At 39.1% G+C, this 22,841-nt stretch overlaps 2 protein-coding genes across 2 annotated transcripts in view; one reads left to right on the forward strand and one right to left on the reverse strand.

The window, feature by feature from the left end:
* Window positions 1-5,461: 5,461 nt before the first annotated feature.
* On the reverse strand, window positions 5,462-12,561 carry LOC137256221 (tripartite motif-containing protein 2-like). Its single transcript, XM_067793943.1, has 2 exons — window positions 12,423-12,561; window positions 5,462-9,637 (listed from the first exon to the last, which is right to left on the reverse strand). Exon 2 carries the CDS (start codon window positions 9,628-9,630, stop codon window positions 7,831-7,833), a length of 1,800 nt encoding a protein of 599 aa, XP_067650044.1. The 5' UTR covers window positions 9,631-9,637; window positions 12,423-12,561; the 3' UTR covers window positions 5,462-7,830.
* A 2,277-nt stretch (window positions 12,562-14,838) lies between these two features.
* The window catches only part of LOC137256083 (uncharacterized), a 40,532-nt gene continuing 32,529 nt past the window's right edge, over window positions 14,839-22,841 (forward strand). Inside the window, exons 1-5 of the mRNA XM_067793781.1 lie at window positions 14,839-16,085; window positions 18,269-18,618; window positions 19,935-20,037; window positions 20,496-20,920; window positions 21,723-21,822. Coding sequence (XP_067649882.1) covers window positions 15,074-16,085; window positions 18,269-18,618; window positions 19,935-20,037; window positions 20,496-20,920; window positions 21,723-21,822 — 1,990 coding nt within the window. The 5' untranslated portion in view covers window positions 14,839-15,073. The remainder of the gene's footprint in view (window positions 16,086-18,268; window positions 18,619-19,934; window positions 20,038-20,495; window positions 20,921-21,722; window positions 21,823-22,841) is intronic.

The following is a 22,841-nucleotide window of genomic DNA, read 5'->3' on the forward strand; positions in this document are numbered from 1 at the left end:
TTTCCCAGGGAATCCTCTGACTTACCTAACTGAACACCCAGTTAGGCTGATGAGAGTCATTTCAATAGCCCACTAGATAATTCACTGGCCCCAGAAATTAAGCAAAAGATAGGGGAAATGGGTGCAAATTTTGTATTGTCTGCATGACACAGGTTTCATAAATAATTATTAGCCACAGGCTAGGAAACCAGTGCAGTTTCACACACTGATCCCAAAGGCATAGTTAAACATCTTTATGAGTACCCAATGGCAAACATGGATAGCAATATATTTCTTTTACTTGTTTGGATGAAATGGTTGGTTTTCTTTCTTTCCTTGATGTAATCATAGTGAGTTTGGTTCAGTGTTTAGAAGAGCCTCATCAGAGTTTTGTTGTCCAATGAAGGTGAGCTCGAGGACTTCTTGTACTCGGACACAGCACCTCAAGCTAGACTTGGGCAGTTACTTCTCACTTAGTAAATACAATGTGCATCTGTATACAGTTTGAGGGTTCACGAGGACACACGATCTGTGTTCTAATAGCCATACATCATATAATTTATTTCTCCATCATAGCATTGTGTGAGGATTATTCTTTTGAAATAGATCATTGGTGCAGACACTATCTCTGTATATACCTGTATATATTGTCAATTATGTGGTTTTTTTCTGTACGTTGAGAATATTTAAGTTTGGCAACGATTCATCATCAGTCATCTTTCATTAATGAATTTATCTTGGTGTCATGAAGAGGGTGGGGATGGCATGCTGGTGGGATGAGAAATTTCTGCGGATCCGTGGAAATCCGCGTTTTTTTGCATCCCCAGGGTAATTTTTCTGAAACGTCTAAATATATATACAGTGTTAATATTGATTTTAGAAGCCATATTTAGTGTGTAAAATGCCAAAATCCCAGGACCCCCGACTAGTTTTCAGCTGTAAATGAAAATTTCCATTCTCATCCCTGATGCTGGTGGAGGTGTCTCCTTCTGAAGGCGAGCAAGTTGAATACTCATGGTTGAAGACACCACATGACTAATCCATTTCTTTACTTTTGTGGGCAGTGGAGTAGTCTTTTGGTTAACATGGTTGCTCGTGACACCAAAGGCCTGGCTTCGATTCCTCACATGGGTACATTGTGTGAAGCCCATTTCTAGTGTTCCCTGCCGTGACGTTGCTAGAATATGGCCAAAAGTGACACAAAACTGAACTTGTTCTCTTTCTTTTGAGACAAACTGCCTTACTAAATTCGCAGAAACAGATAGATGTCGACGATCAGACTTTCACATAGATGACTGTCATTAAGCTGTAGATTACTCATGTATTTTCATCCCATTCCAAACATTTCAGAATAATAATTTGTTTCTACTGCGCTGCAGAGTCAAAGAATTGTGAATTCTGTTTGCCATACTGAAGCATAAGTTGTTGTCTTCTCCTTGTTATCAGTAAAACTGACATATTGTGTAAACTGTCACTGCCAAGGATATTTGTACTTTGTTTGCAGAGAAAAGCACAGATATGCTCAACTGTAATTGTTTTGAACTCTTTCAAGAAATATTCATTCAAGGGAGCTGGTGTCCTTGGTTCAAAGGGTGGGGCAGCCATAGTTAAATTGTGTGTTGGTCACATTGAGGACCAAGGTTCGATTTCCCACATGGATACAATGTGTGAAGCCCATGTCTGGTGTCCCCTACCATGATATTGCTCGATTATTGCTGAAAGTGGTATGAAACCCACCTCGCTCACACCAAGACTGAACAAAATTTTACAAGTACCCTTCTATTACAGTTTCATGTAACATGTTTTCATAGACCCAGTGATAAATAATTCCATAATTATTTCATTCCCCCAGCTCTCCTGTTTGCTGCTGCACCACACCCACCCATCACCACCATCCATGTTCCTGTCCCTCTTACCTACTCTTCCCTAATTTCACAATAACCTCCTGTCCCCCATTTTTAATATCCAGTCCTTATGCATGTGTTACATGACAGATTTCAATTCTTTTCATTTTTTTAAAAAAGAAATCACTGATTCAGAAAGCATTTTTCTGAAATTGAGTATCATCTCATCTCATGAAAGAAAACGAAATAATCTAGCTTTGTTACATATTGTGTAAATACACTTTGTACAAATTCAATAATCACATAACCTGTTGTATATGACTGAACATTCAACATGGTGACAAAAAACACTTGTATTTGTTACAGTGAGGGGATATATGTATGCTTGGATGTATGGTGTTTGAATATGCGAAAGATTACTGTACATATTATGAACGACATCTTAGTGCTCAGTGTGTATGCTTTTGATGTTCGCAGGAAGACATCTTATGCCATCAGATTGTGTTATTTGTGATGAAATGACTTTCAGAAATTCATTACTCCTTAAAAATATTGTTCCAAGACAATTTGTACATTGTCAGTAAGAAGCTGAAGGTTTGGTTTTCAAGGGAGATAACTTGGGGTAAAGGGAGACAATCAGTTCCATTTTGCTTCATGTTGAGCCATCTTGAGACACATTAATTCAACGTGTGAGGTATCTTCACGATTTATTAATGTAAGACAGTATTAATCATTCATAATTAATTAATCAAAATGACTTTGAATATATTTGTGTCGAAACTGTTAAGACTTTAACTGCAGAAGACATGAACGCATAAATATATCAGTGTTGTGCCATCCAATTACAAACAAGGATATGTGAATATATTGTTATATTGTTTGTGGGTGCTGGAATTCCATGATCACTACAGTGAATGAGTAATCTGCAGTATCTCTCAAATGCATATTTACTTAAATTCTTTAATAGTGCATTGTCTAGATACTTGTCAAGTTTATGCACAAACCTCTAAACGCATTATGAGAATAAGGTTCACAATACTGTTATTTTAAAGGTTAGGCAGTTTGTTGTTTTCACAGACAACACATGTATTACTGATTTAATTACCAAAGATGTGAACCTGTAACGTGATAACAAAATTGATGCGTATATGATTTTGAGAATGATTGTGTTGATTTGAAAAATTAAATATTTTCTCACTGTAGTCTTTTGTGTTTGTTTCAATATGCTTTCTGTCAGAGAAGAGGTGGCGTTGTCAAAAGCAGACAAGAATCAGAGGTTCATGTTTATTCATGAAGCCATCAGAATGTTCCCAAAGCATGATGCAATGCATGGGATCATACACTGTAGCTGACTGAGACCATTTATTGTAGCATTTGCAACAGTCTTTACTGTTAATATGGGTTCCAATACACATTATCTGAAAAATGTCTTCAACTTTCTTCATGGTTTTGATGATGTGTTTGTGCTGCTGGATCCAAGAACAGGGACAGGTTTTCCCAGCAACTCTAACAGATCGGGAAAGCCGATTTGATTTTCAGGACATGACTGCGTTGATGGAGTTCAAAAATGGAATCTGTGTGATTATTCTTACTGTGTTATGGCCCTTGTCAGGCATTTCTTGACATGCTGCATGTTATCGCCAATGGGAACAGATTTTCTCAGTGACCGTTAAAAGATATGGAAACCGTATTTGGTATGTGTTTTCGGGAAATGAATATCACGGTGGAGTTAAAAAACAGGAACTGTGACGGAGATGTTGATGACCACATCTTGTTGATTTTGACAACAATGCAGTCCACTATTCAGCATGTCTGTGACTGCCCATATTTTGTTTTTTGTTCTTGTTTAGCAGTCTAAAGATCCCTAGTATGGCATACAAACTGCAAGACTAGTCTAGATAAACTAATGATTGACAGTGTGAGAAACATCTAGCTACATGAAGGAGCAAGTCATCACACAAACTTCTTTGTTGTGTAATGCCTTGCACAGCAGTATTGCAGCTACATGACATCAGTCTGTTAATCATAAAGTCTATGCAAGACAATCCAGTGATTAATATTGTAAGAAACATTCAATTACACAAAGAAGCAAGTCTTCAAACAAGTTTGATGTTAAACTGGAGCATGGTGAGTGAGAAGTCTGAGGTGCCAGGCTTAAAGGGGCACTGATGCGGAGCGAATAATGTTTCTCGCCAACGGTCTAATTATGAAACCAAAATGCAAATTGGTTAGCGCCCGCTCCCTTGACCGTGACACAGAAAGGAACTGGGCTCCTGTCCATATTAGCAGAATTTCTTCACCTAAACAGTCAGGAGGCCGGATGCCCATCATATGCCATTATTTAAAAATATCCATGGTATTCCTTGTCTGATCATAACAAAATATCCCAGCAGTGTAGTTTTTTCGGATGCTTGGATGGTATAGTTACTGATCCAATTTGATCCTATTTCTGTGTTTTTAACCTCTATATTTAATCATGTTACATGAAAATATGATGTCCACAGGCACATAGCAACCCATTTGTTTCAGTCTGAAAGATTGCAAAGCTTTATATTTAGATAGTTTTGAGTGTTGGCTCAGCTGTGATAGGAAATATCATACGTAAATTTTGGTAGCTATGGTAGCTACAATGGTTTATTATTTATGATAATAAAAACACACAGTTGATTTATTTGAATTCGTAAACAAAAAACGATGACTTTGCCTTTGGTAGAGAAATCTGAAAATTTTCTTACGTAAAAAAACCCCTTATTACACCTATTTACCCAAGTACACAGCAAATGCCTGTATGTATTCCTTATGTAACGAAATTCCGTTGGTATCCTCAAAACAGTTTAGGCCCCTAAGTGTTTTGAGGCTGCATGTGACACAGAGATTACATCTTCCTTGCTGTAACTCGCGTTTGATGGTGTAAACCTACACGTGTTATTTGTCATCATTCTCTGGATGGTCAGTTAATGAATTTGTAACAGGTATAATTAGTAGTAGCACCACTTCGGTTACTCAACAAAGGTTCCCATTTGGCATTTCTCCTGTCTGGAGTAAATACTCAACATTATAAATTAAGGTCTGTAATGGCAAATGTATTGTAAGTTACGTAATATGTGCATGTAAGAGATGCAAGAGGGTTTATCAGCTGAGTTACAAAAACAAACATCGATCAAAGGATTAACCGATAACACACTGATTGATTAATTACTTTTATCTTCTAGAGGATTTGTCAAAAGGCAGTGTGTGTAGATGACTACACCCTGTCGTAAAGTGCGAGTGTAAAAACAACATCCTCCCTTCAAAGAATTAACCACCCTTGCGTTGATTGATTGATTACTCAATATTGGTTAACTAAATTTCATAGAATAGTGGACATCATACGATTAGTTGCCAGGTGTGCTATCTTGGGTGACCAATGAGAGGCTTATCAGGTTTTCACCAACGAAAGACGTGAAACGATGTGGCTTTTTTTCGCAAATTAGACAATTGTAATATAAGACACGCGACACAGAGCGGTATTATTTACCAGCTGCAGATGAATGGAATACGATTTCTTTTACGTGGATATTGATGGATACATTCCTGAACAAGGTAGTAGCCTGACATTGTTGCTATAAAATTAGTCTGTTTTACATTCATTATTTGCATTTTGTTTTAATTTATTTGTTGTAGCATTCAGCAGAATCTATATGACAGAAAACACACACACTATATCACGTATGTGTGTGAAATAGGATCCACATTGGCAATCTATACAATGTATAAATGTTGCTGTTATGTTAGAAATTTACTATGAGTATAAGCAGACCGTGAGTTCTTTTATTAATTTTCAAAATCATACAAATATGACAATAAACTTATTAGGGGTATGAGACAAAATATAGAGACGTACATTGGCTTCGTTATTTTTCCGTCCTAATAGTTTTTTACCATTTCTACCACTGGCAGATGATTAACCTTCAAAGTGTTTCATTTATTTTCATAATACATTTGAAATGAAGTAAAAATGACTTCACCTCAGTTGATCTGTCTATAATTAAACTATCAATTGCGCATACGGACTGCGCAACAGAGGTCACGAACCAGTCACGAATTCTGGGATATCATCCGGGTACACACGGGAGAAAAACAATAACAAAAGTTTACACCAGTCCACGGAAATTGCTCCGCATCAGTGCCCCTTTAAGATCCTGCAAGCTGGAGGTGCTGGGATCACCTGTGACCTGGTGTAACTTGGAGCCAACTTTGTGTGCAGACTCTTTTTGGCTTTGTCACAACCTCTAGTGTTCAATACACAGCCTGTGTACTTAAAAGATCCCACGAATTCATTGGTAAATAACATGAACATGTACTTCATAAGGATGGGAAAGTCATGTTAACTTTGGCAGCACTGAGTTGCTTGATCCCCAGGGAGTTGAGAGTGATAGTACGATAAGTTTGACATCCAGTGATCGGGGGAAAATCAAAGCACCTTTTAGCAGCTGAACTGGATATTGGCACTGTACAGATATAGCATAGTGATAACATTAATACGCGACCACAGTCCTTTTGCCTCTGGGCAATACAGACGGCTGCAGTGTCGGGTAGTCTTCATATTTCAGTGGGTTCATGTAGGCAGCATTTCCTGAGAGAAATCCCATTCACTGTTAAGGCTGAAGGGGCTAGGGCCCTGCTGAGGTGATGATGAGCCTTACCAGCCTCATTTTGCTAGGATCACCTGAACATTCTCTGCTACATTTTTCATCTTAATCTGTAAAACATGATAAATGCAACACAAATCATTATTTCAGCTACATGAAATCAGCCTGTAAATCATAAAGCCTTGCAAGAAAAACCAGTGATCAATGTTATGAGCAATGTCGCATAACAAAATCAAGCAGGTCAACAAGCCTGACAACCCTTTCCATATTATCATCTTTAATCACTAGCCTACCCACTGCCCCTAAAACATGAACTTGTACCAGATGATAGGGGAAAATTGTTGACACAAAACCCACCAGAAACAATAACACAAACAAGATCTGATTCATAATTCAAATGTATTGCTCTAGTATATACAAGCATGGCATACAGGCTTTAATTTCCCAGCATATTAAGCTCAACACCTTCAAGCATATGATTTCCACTCCAATGAAAATAATTACATCCGTATGTACTGGCAAACAAGAATAAGTTGAGCACTGACTTGACAACTGACCCATATTGGCATGTATGAGTGCTGCCCAATGGAACTTGTCATTGTGAGCAAAGGGGCCCAAGGTTCTCAGCAATGAAGTGCTACACCAACCACGTGAGAGTTTTATCAGCAAGGTGTATGAAGCTACATGCAGATTCAATTTCATCGTCATGCACTTCACGTGCACTTGCATACATCTGCTCTTTCACAATCCAAATGTGTTTGCTCATTGCCATGCACTGACTACTTCTTGTAAACGTGTTACATGCTCTGGTCCAACTTATCCTTCTTTGCCAGCAGCAACAACACTCCAAAATTTGGTCATGCGATAAGATTAATGTTCTGAGTCAACAATTCAAATTCTTTCCACTATTCAAGGGCTATTTTGTGTGTATAGTCTCATCTAAGCAATAATGGTCAAGCTTTGGACTACAACTACAACAAGCTGTTATTATGTATGATTTCTAAGGGTTGAGCAGTCAGATTCGTAATGTCACAGATTCAAGATTTTGAAAAAGGGGATGTTCACATAATATACAAATAAAGATTTGATTTGACAGAGTGAACAGTTTATGTGTAAGGCATCTGAAAAAAGATGCTATGGGTATATCCTTCTGTCTCTCCCAAAAGATTTTCAGCTTGTAGATACATGAGCTACATCTTGGAAACAGAATAGTTGGATAGTGAAAGTGAGACCACAAGAGCTGTCTGACTGCTTGATACTGGAGATCACGAGGGCTGGCTGACTGCTAGAGTCTGGAGACCACAAGGGCTGTCTAACTGCTTGGAGACCACAAGGTTATCATGGCATCACAAGAACTACAACATCAGGGACCACCTTTACTCTGTTTCCATTGAGTCCAGAGCAAACACTTCACCATTTGATGTCCCAACTAACAGCGAGGATCTATTATGATTGAGACAAAAAGCTGTGGGTTCTTTGACAACAATGTCATTAAATGGCTGTTTCAGCAAGCCAAGGAACTCGCCCTGCTCAGACACAATATGTATGCCATGATTCCAGTCTGCCACATAAAGCACTCCAACGTCCGCTGTAAAGATGTCCCAGAACTCGGGCCGAGCAAATGGAGACTTGTAGGTCCATTTCAGCTGGAAATTAGTGTCGAACACTTTCAAAAACTTTCCTCCATCTGAAATGAAGATATAGTCATTCTGGTTGATGGTAATGAACCTTGGCGCCTCAAACAAAAACTTGCCATCCCAAGAATACTTGATAATATGAACAATTCTTCCTTCTGGAGTCATCACGTAGACACATCGATCATTTTCATCGCAGACATAGATACGACCATGGCTATCCACTGCAACCCCACGAGGAAGTGAGAGGCCAGTTGCGATCACTTTGGCCAATTTGCCTTCTAAGTCAAGAATATTGACAGAACCTCCCCCTAGACTCTTCCCACAGTCTGTCAGGATCAGTTCACTACTTGGGGCTTTGACAACACCCCAAGGTTTTACAACGTGGTACATCTCTACTTCACAAACACCTTTCTTGATTTTCTTCAGAGAATTGCAGTTTGAAGCAACAAAGATACTCCCATCATAAGCCGAGGCCATTCCAGTTATGTAGTACCCATATGCAAGACGATGGACCAGCTCTCCTACCATCACAGCATTGTTTGGGTACACAGGAGAATCATCCACTACAGATTTTCCACACAGGATGTGACCCAGAGATGAGCTGCTTATGGCGTTAGAGAGCGGTTCTACAGCATGGAACTCAATCTGACATTTCTCAAAATCATCTCCAGCCAAGGAATCTTTCAACACACTCTGTCTCACAGTTTCTACGTGTCCGAACATATTTGTGATGAGATGAGCATCGGAGCTCTTTCTCACATCTTTCACAAAACTCAAACCTTCCTTGATGCGCTGAGCATGTTCTTGCAACAGGTTGACCTTCTGTTGTTGCTTAGCATCAATTTGAGACACACTCACAGCTATGTCTTGCATTAGTGCTACTTTCTTTTCTGTGATCATGTCAACTGCCTTCCGCCATGAGGCCTCAATCTGTGATGCAACTTTATTTGCTTGCTCTGACAGAAATTCCTGATTCATGAGAACCTTCTGATGCTGTTCCTCAATCGTCCCCTGCAAACCTTGCATTTCTTTCTCAATGACCTTCAACTTGTCCTTTGCCTTTATGACAATATCAGCGACTGCCATGGTTCGATGTGACTTCGTAGCTGGGAGCCTGTTGTGCGGAAGAGAACACGACTTACACAGCCACATTTTACAATCATCACAAAAAATGTCAGTTTTCTTTTCCTCTTGACAAAGTTGGCAATATTTCGCAACAGTCTGACCTGACCACTCAAGGTCGCTGTTTCCGCCCATGCTTGAACACTGGGCCATGACAGTCAGCAGGTTTTCCACAATGTAATTTGTTTTCAACGCCTCCAAGTTTCCATTTGGTACAATGGTTCGTTCTCGACACAGCGGACATATGATTACCATACCAGGAAAGGAACCTCCCATGAGCCTCTGTAAACATGGCAGACAAAACGTATGTTGGCATTGTAACACTTTGGGTTGTTTGTAGCACTCCAGACACAAGGAGCAAGACAGTTCATCAGTTAGTTTCTCCTTGCTAACATGAGATGGAGAAGCAGTTGCCATCGTGATTCTGAAACACAATTAAATAAAACACTTACTTTAAGTTGCAAAAAACTTCAGAAGTAGTGCTGTGACTACTAAGAGACTGGGTTTACGGACAGAGAGAACAAATGAGTACGATAAACTATACCATAAAGAGTAGGGGATATTCCATTTTGAGACTGTACCACTAGCCAATGCTAATGCATATGAGAAAAGGTAATATATATCCATACAGATGAGCCATTTCTAAAGGAATGGAGTAAACTGTCACTTTCCCTTAATTTCAAATAATAAAATCTGTTCAGTTATGAGGGGGCAGACTAGAATGGCATGCTGACACCAAAGCATTTTTACGAAATGCAAAAAAGAGCATATTATCATCTGATAAAGTACTGTAGGCACTTTTGATCTTTCACCGAAGCATTTTCGAATAACAAATCAGAAATTAACTTCCCATATGGTATATAAAATGTACGTACACATAACTCTCATGAACCAAGCCCAAATACCACAAATTAGTCATAGGATGAGCTCAGAATTGTTACGAAGTATGACATAGAGTCACTGTCAATCATCACTCAATCATCTGATTGCAGAAGTTGATGAATAATAAGAAAGGCATACTTTGTGGATAACAAGTTCTTTATCATATCCAGTGTATTGTTCATTTTTGTATGTTCTACTTTATTTGAATTGAAAAGGCAAGGCCTGTCTAAGGAAAAGCTCTTTGAAAACCAACAAAGTCATGTTTATTTTTCGCTGTTGTGCTATTTCCATGCTTGGCACAAAGGGGGTGACAAATGGCTGAAGGAACATCACCCGCTGTTTCCTGGCTGGTGGCACTGTTCCGCTAGCTGTTTTATGACTCCTTGGTGTGAAGTGTGAAAATAGCACAATATCAAATGATGGTTTCTTTAACAATTTTCTCAATGATTGATCACAAAACGTCCTATTTCAGATCCTACTGGATAGAGAGGTTTAAAAACCATGTGTCTTATTTCTGTTTTGAGCATTCATAGCTATTTTGAGTCATTTGATTGTTCATCAAACTGATTTTGAACCCAATCGGACTGTCTTTCTCATCAATGTCAAATTCGTTCATGTCACAATATAGCTGAAATTTTGCTGATGTGACATTAAGTATTAACTCACTCACACTCCTAGAAAGGCAGAGAACTGTTTTGCATTTTCAGGTTATTCAATATTTTTAAAAATGCAAACTGACATGGTTTCCACTGGATTGGACAAAATATGAAGATGTAGACTCTCTGAAAAATAAACTGAAAGATGTGTTTGTTGTCTGTTTCTTGTTTAACACAGCTCTCAGCAATATTCCAGTCATCCAGTGATCAACAGCATGAGCACTGGTCTACACAAAAAGATAAGACATTAGTGTTAGCCAATTCAGTGAGCCTCACCACCCAGTCCCATTAGTTACCTCTTACCACAAGCCTAGTGATTATCTAGACTATGTCTACGGGTATAGAGTATATAATAACACTTTGGTATGAGATCTAGACAATATCTACTGGTATAGAGTATACATGATAACATTTTGACACGATTATCTAGACTGTGTCTACTGGTATATTCTATATAATGACACTTTGGTGTGATGATCTAGACTATGTCTACTGGTATAGAGTATATAATGACACTTTGGTATGAGATCTAGACTATGTCTACTGTAGAGAGTATATAATGACACTTTGGTATGAGATCTCAACCATGTCTACGGGTATAGAGTATATAATGACACTTTGGTATGAGATCTAGACAATATCTACTGGTATAGAGTATACATGATAACATTTTGACACGATTATCTAGACTGTGTCTACTGGTATATTCTATATAATGACACTTTGGTGTGATGATCTAGACTATGTCTACTGGTATAGAGTATATAATGACACTTTGGTATGAGATCTAGACTATGTCTACTGGTAGAGAGTATATAATGACACTTTGGTATGATGATCTAGACTATGTCTACGGGTATAGAGTATATAATGACACTTTGGAATGAGATCTCAACTATGTCTACTGGTACAGAGTATATAATGACACTTTTGTATGATGATCTTGATTATGTCTACCGATATAGAGTATATAATGACACTCTGGCATGATGATCTAGACTACGTCAACTGGTTTACAGAGTATATAATGGCACTTTTGGTATGATAATTTAGACAATGTCTACTGGTATAGAGTATATAATGACACTTTGGTATGAGATCTAGACAATATCTACAGGTATAGAGTATACATAATAACATTTTGGCACGATTATCTAGACTGTGTCTACTGGTATATTCTATATAATGACACTTTGGTGTGATGATCTTGACTTTGTCTACTGGTATAGAGTATATAATGACACTTTGGCATGATGATCTAGACTATGTCTACTGGTATAGAGTATATAATGACACTTTGGTATGAGATCTAGACTATGTCTACTGGTAGAGAGTATATAATGACACTTTGGTATGATGATCTAGACTATGTCTACTGGTATAGCCTATATATAACAACACCTTGGTATGATGATCTAGACTAGCTATAGCTACTGGTCAGCCTGACTTGTCACACTGCTTAACAACATCGTTTAGTTACATATGCAGTTGTTCACCTGCATATCTAACACTGTGCCACTATGTTCATTCCTGTGACAATCACAAGTAATTTTGTAATGTACATTTTATCACACCTGCACATAACACTCGAGATGCCACTTGTCAATACACATGTATACTTCATATTCAACTATATACGTGGTCAGCACTTTTTTTTCAAGAATTACTTACCATTCGTATAAGAAACTGTCGGTGATTACTATCGGTGACAGAGTTTTTAACGGGACATTTGTCAATGACTGTCCTCACAAATCAACTCTGATTCTCTCGCTGATGTCAAACGAAAATGGAGTTACTTGCCCTTGAATCTGTTGAAAGCGTTGACTGGGCTGCTGTCTACAGTAAAAGGTTAAAGCCTGGAAGATCGCACTAAGTCTCTGAATATAAATACCGTTCAATAAAAAAGAAGGATTTTCCATTTTACCATACAACAGCCAATGCATACTGATGCACAAAGATGAAACAGATGAAACAGATGAAACATTTTCATAGAAATGGAAAAAATTGTTCCTTAATGTCTCTTCATAATCTGTTTCCTCCATGCATGGTTTCATCATATTCATTTTGTCAAACTTGTAAATCCGATATCCCCTACCTTTTTGATGGCATAATATCCACAGTAACAAATACATCCGTTTATACTGAAAAGGAGCCCCACTAAGTTGGGAGATTCTGAACCTGAGTAAATCTAGACTTGTTTCATTTTGGGAAAGATAGGTAGTACGAAATAATGTGGTTCAGCAGGGAGACTATATATACAGAGTTGTAGATTATCCCTTGGTTCAGAGACTGTGAGACAGACCACCAAAATAACAGAATTTTGTTACACTGAAGCAACCATGCATCCATTCTCCATATTTAAAATGTATCAGCAAATGATAATATATATAATAATGTCAGTTGACTGATCAAAATGAAACGAACATTTAATTTATTTGAAGTCATGAATGAAATCAACCCCATATTGGCATTGAAATGCTTTAGAAAACCCAATCCCACTCGCTGTTAAGCGTGCTTAATATGGCGGAGTGAAGTATGAAACAAACCACACTGACTAAATCCATTGTTCATTCTTGAACAAAACAAAAATCAGCCTAACATAAGCAAATTGTTTCCCGAATCATGAGCTACAGTACCCTTTGCACGCATGCACACTTAAAATTAAGCAAGACTTGATTCCCTCTAAAGGTCCCTCTTCTCACTTGACCCATCTCCTTTTCAGCATAAATGGGATTATTTGTAAATATCAGTTAAGGTAGTATTTAAAAGACGAAGTCTAATGAAGACAGACACACACACAGAGGCGCGCACGCACGCACGCACGCACACACACACACACACCAATGGCATATCCATGGACGCAATCAGAGAGTGTATGAAGATAAAAAATCTTACGAGAACTGCCCTTTTGTTTGTTTTCATGTTTATGTCTTTGAGTGACGTGACAATATTGATATCTTCACGACCTACTGACGTGTGTGTGTACAGACGGAACAGGTCAGAGCAGGGGCGGATACAGGGAGTCCATGGGGTGGGGGTGGGGTTTCAATGATCATTTAATAAACTTTCCGGAAAAACGGGTATTACTGGCACCCCCACACCATTCTGGGTCTGCCTAAGCTAAGGCGGACGTATTAGTATGACTGACTGATTGACTAATTGATTGATCGACTGATTGATTGATTGGTCTGTCGGTCGGTCGGTCGGTCGGTCGGTCGGTCGAGTGAGTGAGTGAGTGAGTGAGTGAGTGAGTGGGTGAGAGAGTGAGTGAGTGAGTGAGTGAGTGAGTGAGTGAGTGAGTGAGTGTTTTATACCCATTTTAGAACTGCTCCAGCAATATCTCAGCGGGGGACACCAGAAATGACACCAGAAATCAGAAACAAAAATCTGCATCGTAACGTCACCGCACTTGAATGTAGTTGTTCATCCATAAAGTATGTCTACATCGCACATACCTGGACGCCGCGCAAAACCACACTGTCTTTACGCTGTATACATAATCTCCGAGTTAAAGATAAACTGCTTTTAGGAATTACACAAATATGTATGTGAAAACTCTTTTAGTCTATTGCGTTCAGGCAAGGACGTATATACGTGGATATACGTCTTTGATTCAAGTATGCATGAAGTGTGTAAATACACAGTAAATTTGATCTTACATACGTACACACAAATGTCAAATCTTAGCTTACGTACCAATGGATAGATAAAATAACTGATGTATATTGAAAGGTTTTGTTTCAATACATGCACTTGGCAACTTGCGGTCTTTCGTATCGTTTCTCATGTTACAGCTCAAATATGAATACACCAACTTAAACGTTGCCATATATTTTCAGGTAATGGAAAATGGCAAAACACCCAAATGAATTTGAGTGAGCTGGGTATAGTTTATTAGCTTAAACGAAGGTAGGATGTCATTATGCTCAATATCAGCTTCCAACGGACAATGGATATTTTTGTCTGTCTGCATGTTTTGCGTGCGTGCTTGGTCAAAATGGCAAAGAAATGTCGTCATGAAAATTGCGCAACACACAAGGAAAACCAGTTTATGTGTTACCGGAAGAACGTGTTTACTTCCGGTGATAAAGACAGACGCTAATTTTGAGATCTGATTGATGAAATGCACATCTCTTATTCATTTGTGTTTCTGTGTCAAAATGCGTTGAAACCACGACAGTGGAAATCTGGGTTGAAATGAAAATAATTTAAAGGTTTCATATTTTATGCTTGTTTCGGTCTACATGCAAGGTGATTTTTTTTGTGCCGAAATTTATATTGTCGAACTTTCATAAAAAATATTTACATTAGAGTTTGTGAACATGAGTGGCTATGAAAATCAAGCCATGGACATGGCGCGAAACAGGCTTGAAAGCCTGAAACGAAGAGGTCTTTTGGACGATGAACCCACGTACCAGCCACCTTTACGACCACCTCAACGCGGTTATAGTAGACCACCGCGAGGTGGTGTTGGTGGACCACCGCGAGGTGTTGTTCGTGAACCACCGCGAGGTGGTGTTGGTGGACCACCTCGAGGTGTTGTTCGTGGACCACCGCTAGGATATGCATATCATGACCCATATGGTCGTATAAGAGAGCAAGAGCAGTATGGTAGCGAAGAGCAGTATGGCAGTGAACATGATTACGAATATGAACCACCAAAGAAAAGACCATTGCTTCATCATGATCACGAACATTTTGAACCGGAGTGGAAAGAACCTGTTCAAGTTGGATATGGTCGAGGTGGGCAAGGGACTGGTTACTTCGGTCGGGGTGCTGAACATGTTCGGGGAGCCAGTGGCTTTGGAGGTGGACGTGGGGTGCGTGGGGGTGATCGAGGACGTGGTGGCGATCGTGGACGTGGAGTTGATCGTGGGCGTGGAGGCGATCGTGGACGTGGAGGCGATCGTGGACGAGGGTCTACTTTGTGTGGTCGAGGTGGGCCAGATCATGGCAGAGGATCTAGTTTACTTGGTCAAGGGAGAGGAAATGTTTTTGTTCATGAGAGTAATCGTAGTCGTGGAAAAATTAGTCAGAGAAAGATGGCTGTAAATCGAGGCAGAGGACAGATTAATACAAGGGGCAGTCCAAGAGTTGGTAATTCAAATGGAAAAACTACACCAGACACCAACAAAAGTGGAAGTGACTCTGTTGATCAGAAACATTCTCTATCCACTTCTTCAAATAAAAACTCAACTGAAAACAAAAAAGTATCTATCGAAGTTGAAGATGGGGGAGCAAAAGCCAAAGAAATTCCTGATACATCTCTAAAGGAATCGTCAAGTAAAATGGCATCAACATCTAGCCAGTCAACATCTGTGAAAGAGACTCCAGGTACAGTACCATCAAGTGGTTTAGAAGGTGGTTTGCCAGCATGGATGTTTATGTCGATGCATTTAAAAAAATATTAATTGGGACTGACTTACTAAAAGTCCCTGCCATTAAAATCATTCTTCCTTTTTTAACCTTTATGTAATAATTATACTTTTTTAAGTATCTGCATGCCTTAGTCATGTTATTATGAACTGTCATATCATCAGTTTCAAAAGCCATAATTTGCAACATAATGACTGGCAAATTATTCTAAAGTAAATGTTGATATCTTACAAATAGTATTAAATTAGAATGAGGGAAGTGACAATGTTTCTGTGACTGGTGATCTTGGATAAATAAATATAAGTTGCTTTTCATTCCCAGCATCCTCAATATCTCCAGGGTATACGTTCCGACATGTCTCCACTATACCCTGGATGCATCAACGGCTCAGCCGGATGAAGTTACTACCTCCCTTGGTTAGCTTTTCACCCAGTCTATGCTGGGAAGTTGAGCTTAGCAATCACAACTCCTTTCGTTTTTTAAATTATCTGATTAAACTTGACAGCAGAAGCCATACAGAGGTTCTGTGAAAGAGGTAGAAGGGGTTATTGTTTTAATGTTTTTAAAGTTTCAGACCAGTCAGTGCATCTACATGATTTTCCACTGTGAAAAACCTTGACAGCTGCCACCATTTTCTTTGTTGATACTGTTAAGCCTGGTTGTAACTGCAGCTGAGCTGAGTGGCTTCTGTGAGAATGCAGAGCTAGTAAAGGGAGGTAATGAATTATGAGGAGCCATAGATGCATCCAGGGTATAGTGGAGATTCATCGGAACGTATGCCTGGAGATATCAAGGATACATTCTCAGCTGAAAACAATAGTATCATAAAAATTAGTTTACAAATGTAGTCAGACAAACATAATAAATAAAATATAGACATTTGTGCACATGACATTATTTTGGTACAGACATTTGTGCACATGACGTTATTTTGGTCCCGTGTACTTCCTTCAGTTATCAAGATTCTGTTGAAATTCAGGGAATGATGTTCCCAATACTCTATTATCATCAGAACTAACAAGTACCTGAGAAATTTTTCTCAAGAAAGCACTGTTGGTTTGTAGAATTAACTAGTACAGGTATAGTGTTGTGCTGCCATCATAGGCGGACCTAAGTGTAGGCCTGAAGTGTTGTCTAAGTTTCGCTCTGATAATTCAAGTGTATTAATTAGCAAACAAATTAGGAGCATATCCAATTAGTAAGGTCACAACCGATCACTGGAGTACGAAGTACTGCTTTTTCACACATTTAATGTGGTTGTAGTTTGCAATTCCCCTTTATTCCTTAATGACTTTTTTTGTCTACAATATACCAATGTAACATCCATCCTGATCACTGAGGAAATGTACTAAAGTTTATGTGAAATAAGCCCTCCCGCTGTCAGTAAGACTGTCAAACCAGTCCCACCTACAGATAATCAACAACGAGGAAAGTTCTATGATTATACAACTTCTTTAATGTAATAATTTTGATACCAGCGATGTTTCAGTGTAACTATTAACATTGTCATCATTTGCTTGATAGTGGCAGAGTTCCAGATAGGGCGTGTATTTGCGTATTATACTCCATAAAAATCACAATTACTCAATTAATTACAAATCTGGGAGTGCAAAAAACGCATAAGAATTACTTAAAACCCAATAGGTCTATGATACCTTGCATTCTTTACTCAGTTAACAAAAATGACTTACGTATGATTCGTTGTGGCGCCCAACCTCTACAACAGCATTAGCTAATGGTAGGTGATGCCTATGTATATATCTACTATTTTAGCCATAGTCACATGGTGAGTACATGTATTTCGAAAATACTGCCAAATGTTTGGCAGTATGACAATAGTAAGGACAAGAAAGTCTGTGTACTCAATTCTTTTAATAGTGGGAGTATACAAAAGGCAAGTTACTCCGAAAGAAATGCATAAACAGACATTGGAGTAAATACCCACTCGCTTAAAAAATTATCTGGAGCTCTGTAACGGTGTTAGTAGCTACACTGAAACATCACATATTTTATATTAGAGAAGCATTTTGTCCATAGAATGCTCCCTGTTCATCATACCAACCTCCAAATGCCACTCAAATAAGCAGTAGATAATCAGCCTGGAGACTGGATGACTTTGATGAATTGGATATATTTTCCAGCTGGAAAGACATCATCACCATTATCTACTGCAACTCAGTCTCAAGCAACACCTACAGTGACTACATCCCCAGCAACATCTTCATCAACTACATCCCAAGCAACAGCTACAGCAGCTAAGCCACCAACAGCGTCTACAGCAACTACGTCCCCAACAACATCTACAGCAACTACATCCCAAGCAACATCTACAGCAACTATGGCACCAACAACATCTACAGCAACTACATCCCCAGCAACATCTTCAACCAAGGTCTCCAAGTCAGGCCAGTCCGCAGCATCCAGTGGAAAGGAAAGTGATGAAGAAAGCACCTATTGTAAACCGTGCAATGCCTTCTTTGCCAATCACGTGGTATGGGTTAAATTTGCTGTCGGTTCATTATACCACATATACCAGTAGAATTAGTCTTCAGAAACCAATGCTTGTTCTAAGAAGCAACTGATGGGATTGGGTTGTCAGGCTTGACTGACATGTCATTGTATCCCATTTGTTTAGATCAATGCTCATGCTGTTGATCACTGGATTGTCTGGTAACAGGTTGACGTAATATTACTGGAATACTGCTAAGTGATAAAAAAATTAGAAATGAAAAAACATGCCAGTACCAAATATCAGTAACAGAAATTCTCAACATGCTCAACCAATCCTGATGGGAGTGGCGTTGCGTAGTGGTTGAAGCGTTTGACCTAGGTTCGATTCCCCACATGGGTACAATATGTGAAGCCCATTTCAGGTGTCCCCTGCCGTGTTATTGCTGAAATATTACTAAAATCGATGAAAACTAAATTCACTCACTCAGCCAAACCTGTTTGTTAGCGCTTGTTGCGACAATAGTGAGTGAGTGAGTGAGTTTAGTTTTACGCCGCACTCAGCAATATTACAGCTATATGGCGGCGGTCTGTAAATAATCGAGTCTGGACCAGACAATCCAGTGATCAACAACATGAGCATCGATCTGCACAATTGGGAACCGATGACACGCGTCAACCAAGTCAGCGAGCCTGACCACCCGATCCCGTTAGTCGCCTCTTACGACAAGCTGAGTCGCCTTTTATGGCAAGCATGGGTTGCTGAAGGCCTATTCTACCCCGGGACCTTCACGGGTTTGCGACAATAGGCGATAGGAGGAAGCCTATTTGGGTTGTCCACAGTACAAGTGAACAGTTAAGATTCCACTGAGTACAGGGTTCTGTATGAAGAGTTAAAATGATTCCACTGAGTACTGTATGACGCAGAAAATAATGTGCACTCAGTCTAACAAACATACTAACTGGACACAGAAAAATACAAATTTCTTCCCAAGCCCTACAATAATGTTCATACCAATTTGTTACCAGGGTCTGTAACATTCTTGTTATCAAAATAGAGACGAAATCTTGCACCAGTACACAACATTTATTACTTTAGAGGATCATGTATTTTATATAAAGACCTTTCAAATCAGTAATCAGGAGTCTTCTGGACTACATCTTAGTCTGCAGCAACTGTGGATGGTTGAAAGAGGTGCCGTGATGAATTGGGTGGTTAGACATGTTAGATACAAAAGAAGACAGGGTGGTTTGGTTTGTGGCTTGTATGATTGTGTGTTGACATACATTGAAGGCGTAGGTCACAGCTGTCAATCTTCCACGGGATTGTTTGATGATTTACTGTTTTCTTCATTACAGCGATACATGGCCCATATGCGCGGAGTAATTCATGCACGGACCATGCACATAAAAGACATGATGGAAACCTTTAAGGAGACAGCGACACAAACTCTTGAAAAAGGTAGCTTGTGTCATCTAGAGAGACCTGACCCAGCACATGTTGCATCAAGTTTTTTAAAGAAATATTTGATTTGAAATTCAACACATCACTTCGTAATGTCTAAACTTGAAAAATTATATATATATATATATATATATATACCCACGCCCACACACATTTACTGAATGGCAAAAGAAACATAACTGGCTTTTTTGTGAAGTTTGTACATGGAAGACGTAAACATGAACACTTACTTTTATGAGATTATATTATTTTGAAACTTGCGTTTCTTTGCTGTTCAGTATATATATACTTTGAAAAAGGCTCATGTTGATGTTGCCTGAGGTGCACATAGTCAAGATTAATGTTTTAGATTGTACATATTAAAACTATTCTCTACAGTTTCTGCCACAAAATCTGATCCAAATCTACAACCTGAGACTGAAATAAAAGGCTCATCAAACAAAATCCCATTTCAGCAACAAAGGAACCCCAGTCAGCAGCAAAACAACAACAGCACAAACATGCTGAACAACCCCAGTCTACAAAGAAACCGCAACCACCACCAGCAAAACAAGCACAGTCAGCATCAAAACAACAGCATCATGTTGAACAACCCATGTCAACAACAAAACAGCAACAGCCACCAGCAAAACAAACCCAGTCAGCATCAAAACAACAGCAACAGGTTGAACAACCCATGTCAACAACAAAACAGCAACAGCCACCAGCAAAACAGACCCAGTCAGCAACAACACAGCAACAGTTACTGGCAGAACAACCCCAGTCGACAACACAACAGCCCCAGTCACAGTCTAAGCAACCAGCTTCTGCAGCTGCATCAAATGTCAAAGATGATGAAACCTACTGTGTCACCTGCAAGATATCTTTCAAGGATAGAGGGGTACGTACATTTTGAGAGCCTGTGGAGGTTGTGAAATGGGGCATATATTGACTGTCGTGACAGTAGTTCAAATATGTGTGAGAATTATTGTGAACTGAGGAAAAGTTGCAGACATAGCAGTTGTGATATTACCAGCAGTTTCATGCACTGTTTTAATATTACCAATAGTTCGAGTCAAATCTGTGATATTAGCAATAGTTTCATGTGAAGGTCCGGAGTAGAATAGGCCTTCAGCAACACATGCTCGACATAAGAGGCAACTCTGCTTGTCTTAAGAGGCGACTGACGGGATCGGGTGGTTAGGCATGCTGACTTGGTTGACACATGTCATCGGTTCCCAATTGCACAGATTGATGCTCATGGTGTTGATCACTGGATTGTCTGGTCCAGGTTTGATTATTTACGGACTAACTCCATATTGCTGGAATATTGCTGAGTAGCGCGTAAAATTAAACTGACTCACTCACTAACTGATATTGGCAATAATTGCAGGCACTGTTGTGATATTGCCAATAGTTTCATGCCCTTTTGCATATTAGCAATAGACAGAAATGATAGTTGCAGGCACTGTTGGGATATTGCCAATAGTTTCATGCCCTTCTGGATATTATATATGTCAATATGGCAGGCACTCTTGTGATATTACCTATAGTTTTATGTCCTTTTGATATTGAGAGAAATGTGGCTACAGCATGTCAATCATTGTAAAAGAAAGTATATGAGCAATTACATACATTTCCTTTCCTAACTATATGAAATATTCAAGTGTTTCTGATTATCATTAAATCTCAATCTTCATCAGCAATATGTACGCCACACGAAAGGCTTGATGCACACACAGAGGCAGATAGAGTTTGAAAAAGCCCAGGGAAGCACTATGTATAATGAAGCTCCTGTTGGAGGTGAGTTGAGGGGAAATCTACCCAGTGTTCTCAGTCTTGTTTGAGACTTCTTCAAAGCATGAGAAGGGTGATGGGTAGCCTAATGGTTAAAGCGTTCACTTGTCATACCGAAGACCTGAGTTCGATTCGGCACATGTGTATATATTTAAAAGAAACATGAGGACATAAGCTTCATTATGTTTATTGATAATGACTTGTTTATTGTTAGATACAGTTTTTTACTAGTATTGATTTCCTCCTCATCAGGTTAATTGTAATTCATACAATTTGTCCATTTTTTACGTTTATTTGTGGAAAATACAAATTTTTCCTTATATTGAATCGTGCTTGTTATGCATGTCACCTTCTATCCAAACATAGTGGAACACTTGAATTCCTTGAAGTTCCCTTCATTAAAGAGGATGTAAAATCAACACTCACCCACGAGTAGCCTTCCTTTAGCCTGTACATTGGTGTGCAAATTGGTCACAGAACTGGCCATGCTTGTCACTCTCTTCTCAATTTGCCTGACGAGACAGTTGGAGTCAACTTGAGCCCTGATATGGCGTTTAATATCCTTTTATATTTTGATCTTTTACACAAAATTTAGCAATGAGCAGCTTTGGTCTGCATTAATTTTCATATAGTGAATCGCCAGACGTACCCTGGGGGTGCCATCAGGATAGCATGGAGACTAGGACCTAAACTCAGAAGAGGTAGTCGTCAGAATCGATGTCTACTCAACCAAGGAAGATGAAAGTCATGTACATCCTTCTAGACTAGTCTTCAACTACCAATCTTCGCTGAAACAACGGATCAGCTTTTCTTCGAAGTCCTTCAGTGACAGACGAACGAGACATGTATATTCAACTGACTGAAACACTCCTGCAGCAACGAGCATGGCGTACACAGAACAGTATTAGTAGAGGATTACTGATGAAGTCAGACCTAGTACTGATGCAAGCTCTACATTCCGAATCTTCGCAACATGATCGTGTCATGACAAGATTCAAGCCATGAAACTGCAAGTTCTACTCTCT

Source organism: Haliotis asinina, chromosome 11 (genome assembly GCF_037392515.1).
Source record: "Haliotis asinina isolate JCU_RB_2024 chromosome 11, JCU_Hal_asi_v2, whole genome shotgun sequence".
NCBI lineage: Eukaryota > Metazoa > Mollusca > Gastropoda > Lepetellida > Haliotidae > Haliotis > Haliotis asinina.

Excerpts from the sequence above, each read along its gene's own strand:
- LOC137256221 (XM_067793943.1), bottom strand. The coding sequence starts at position 9,630 with ATGGCAACTGCTTCTCCATCTCATGTTAGCAAGGAGAAACTAACTGAT.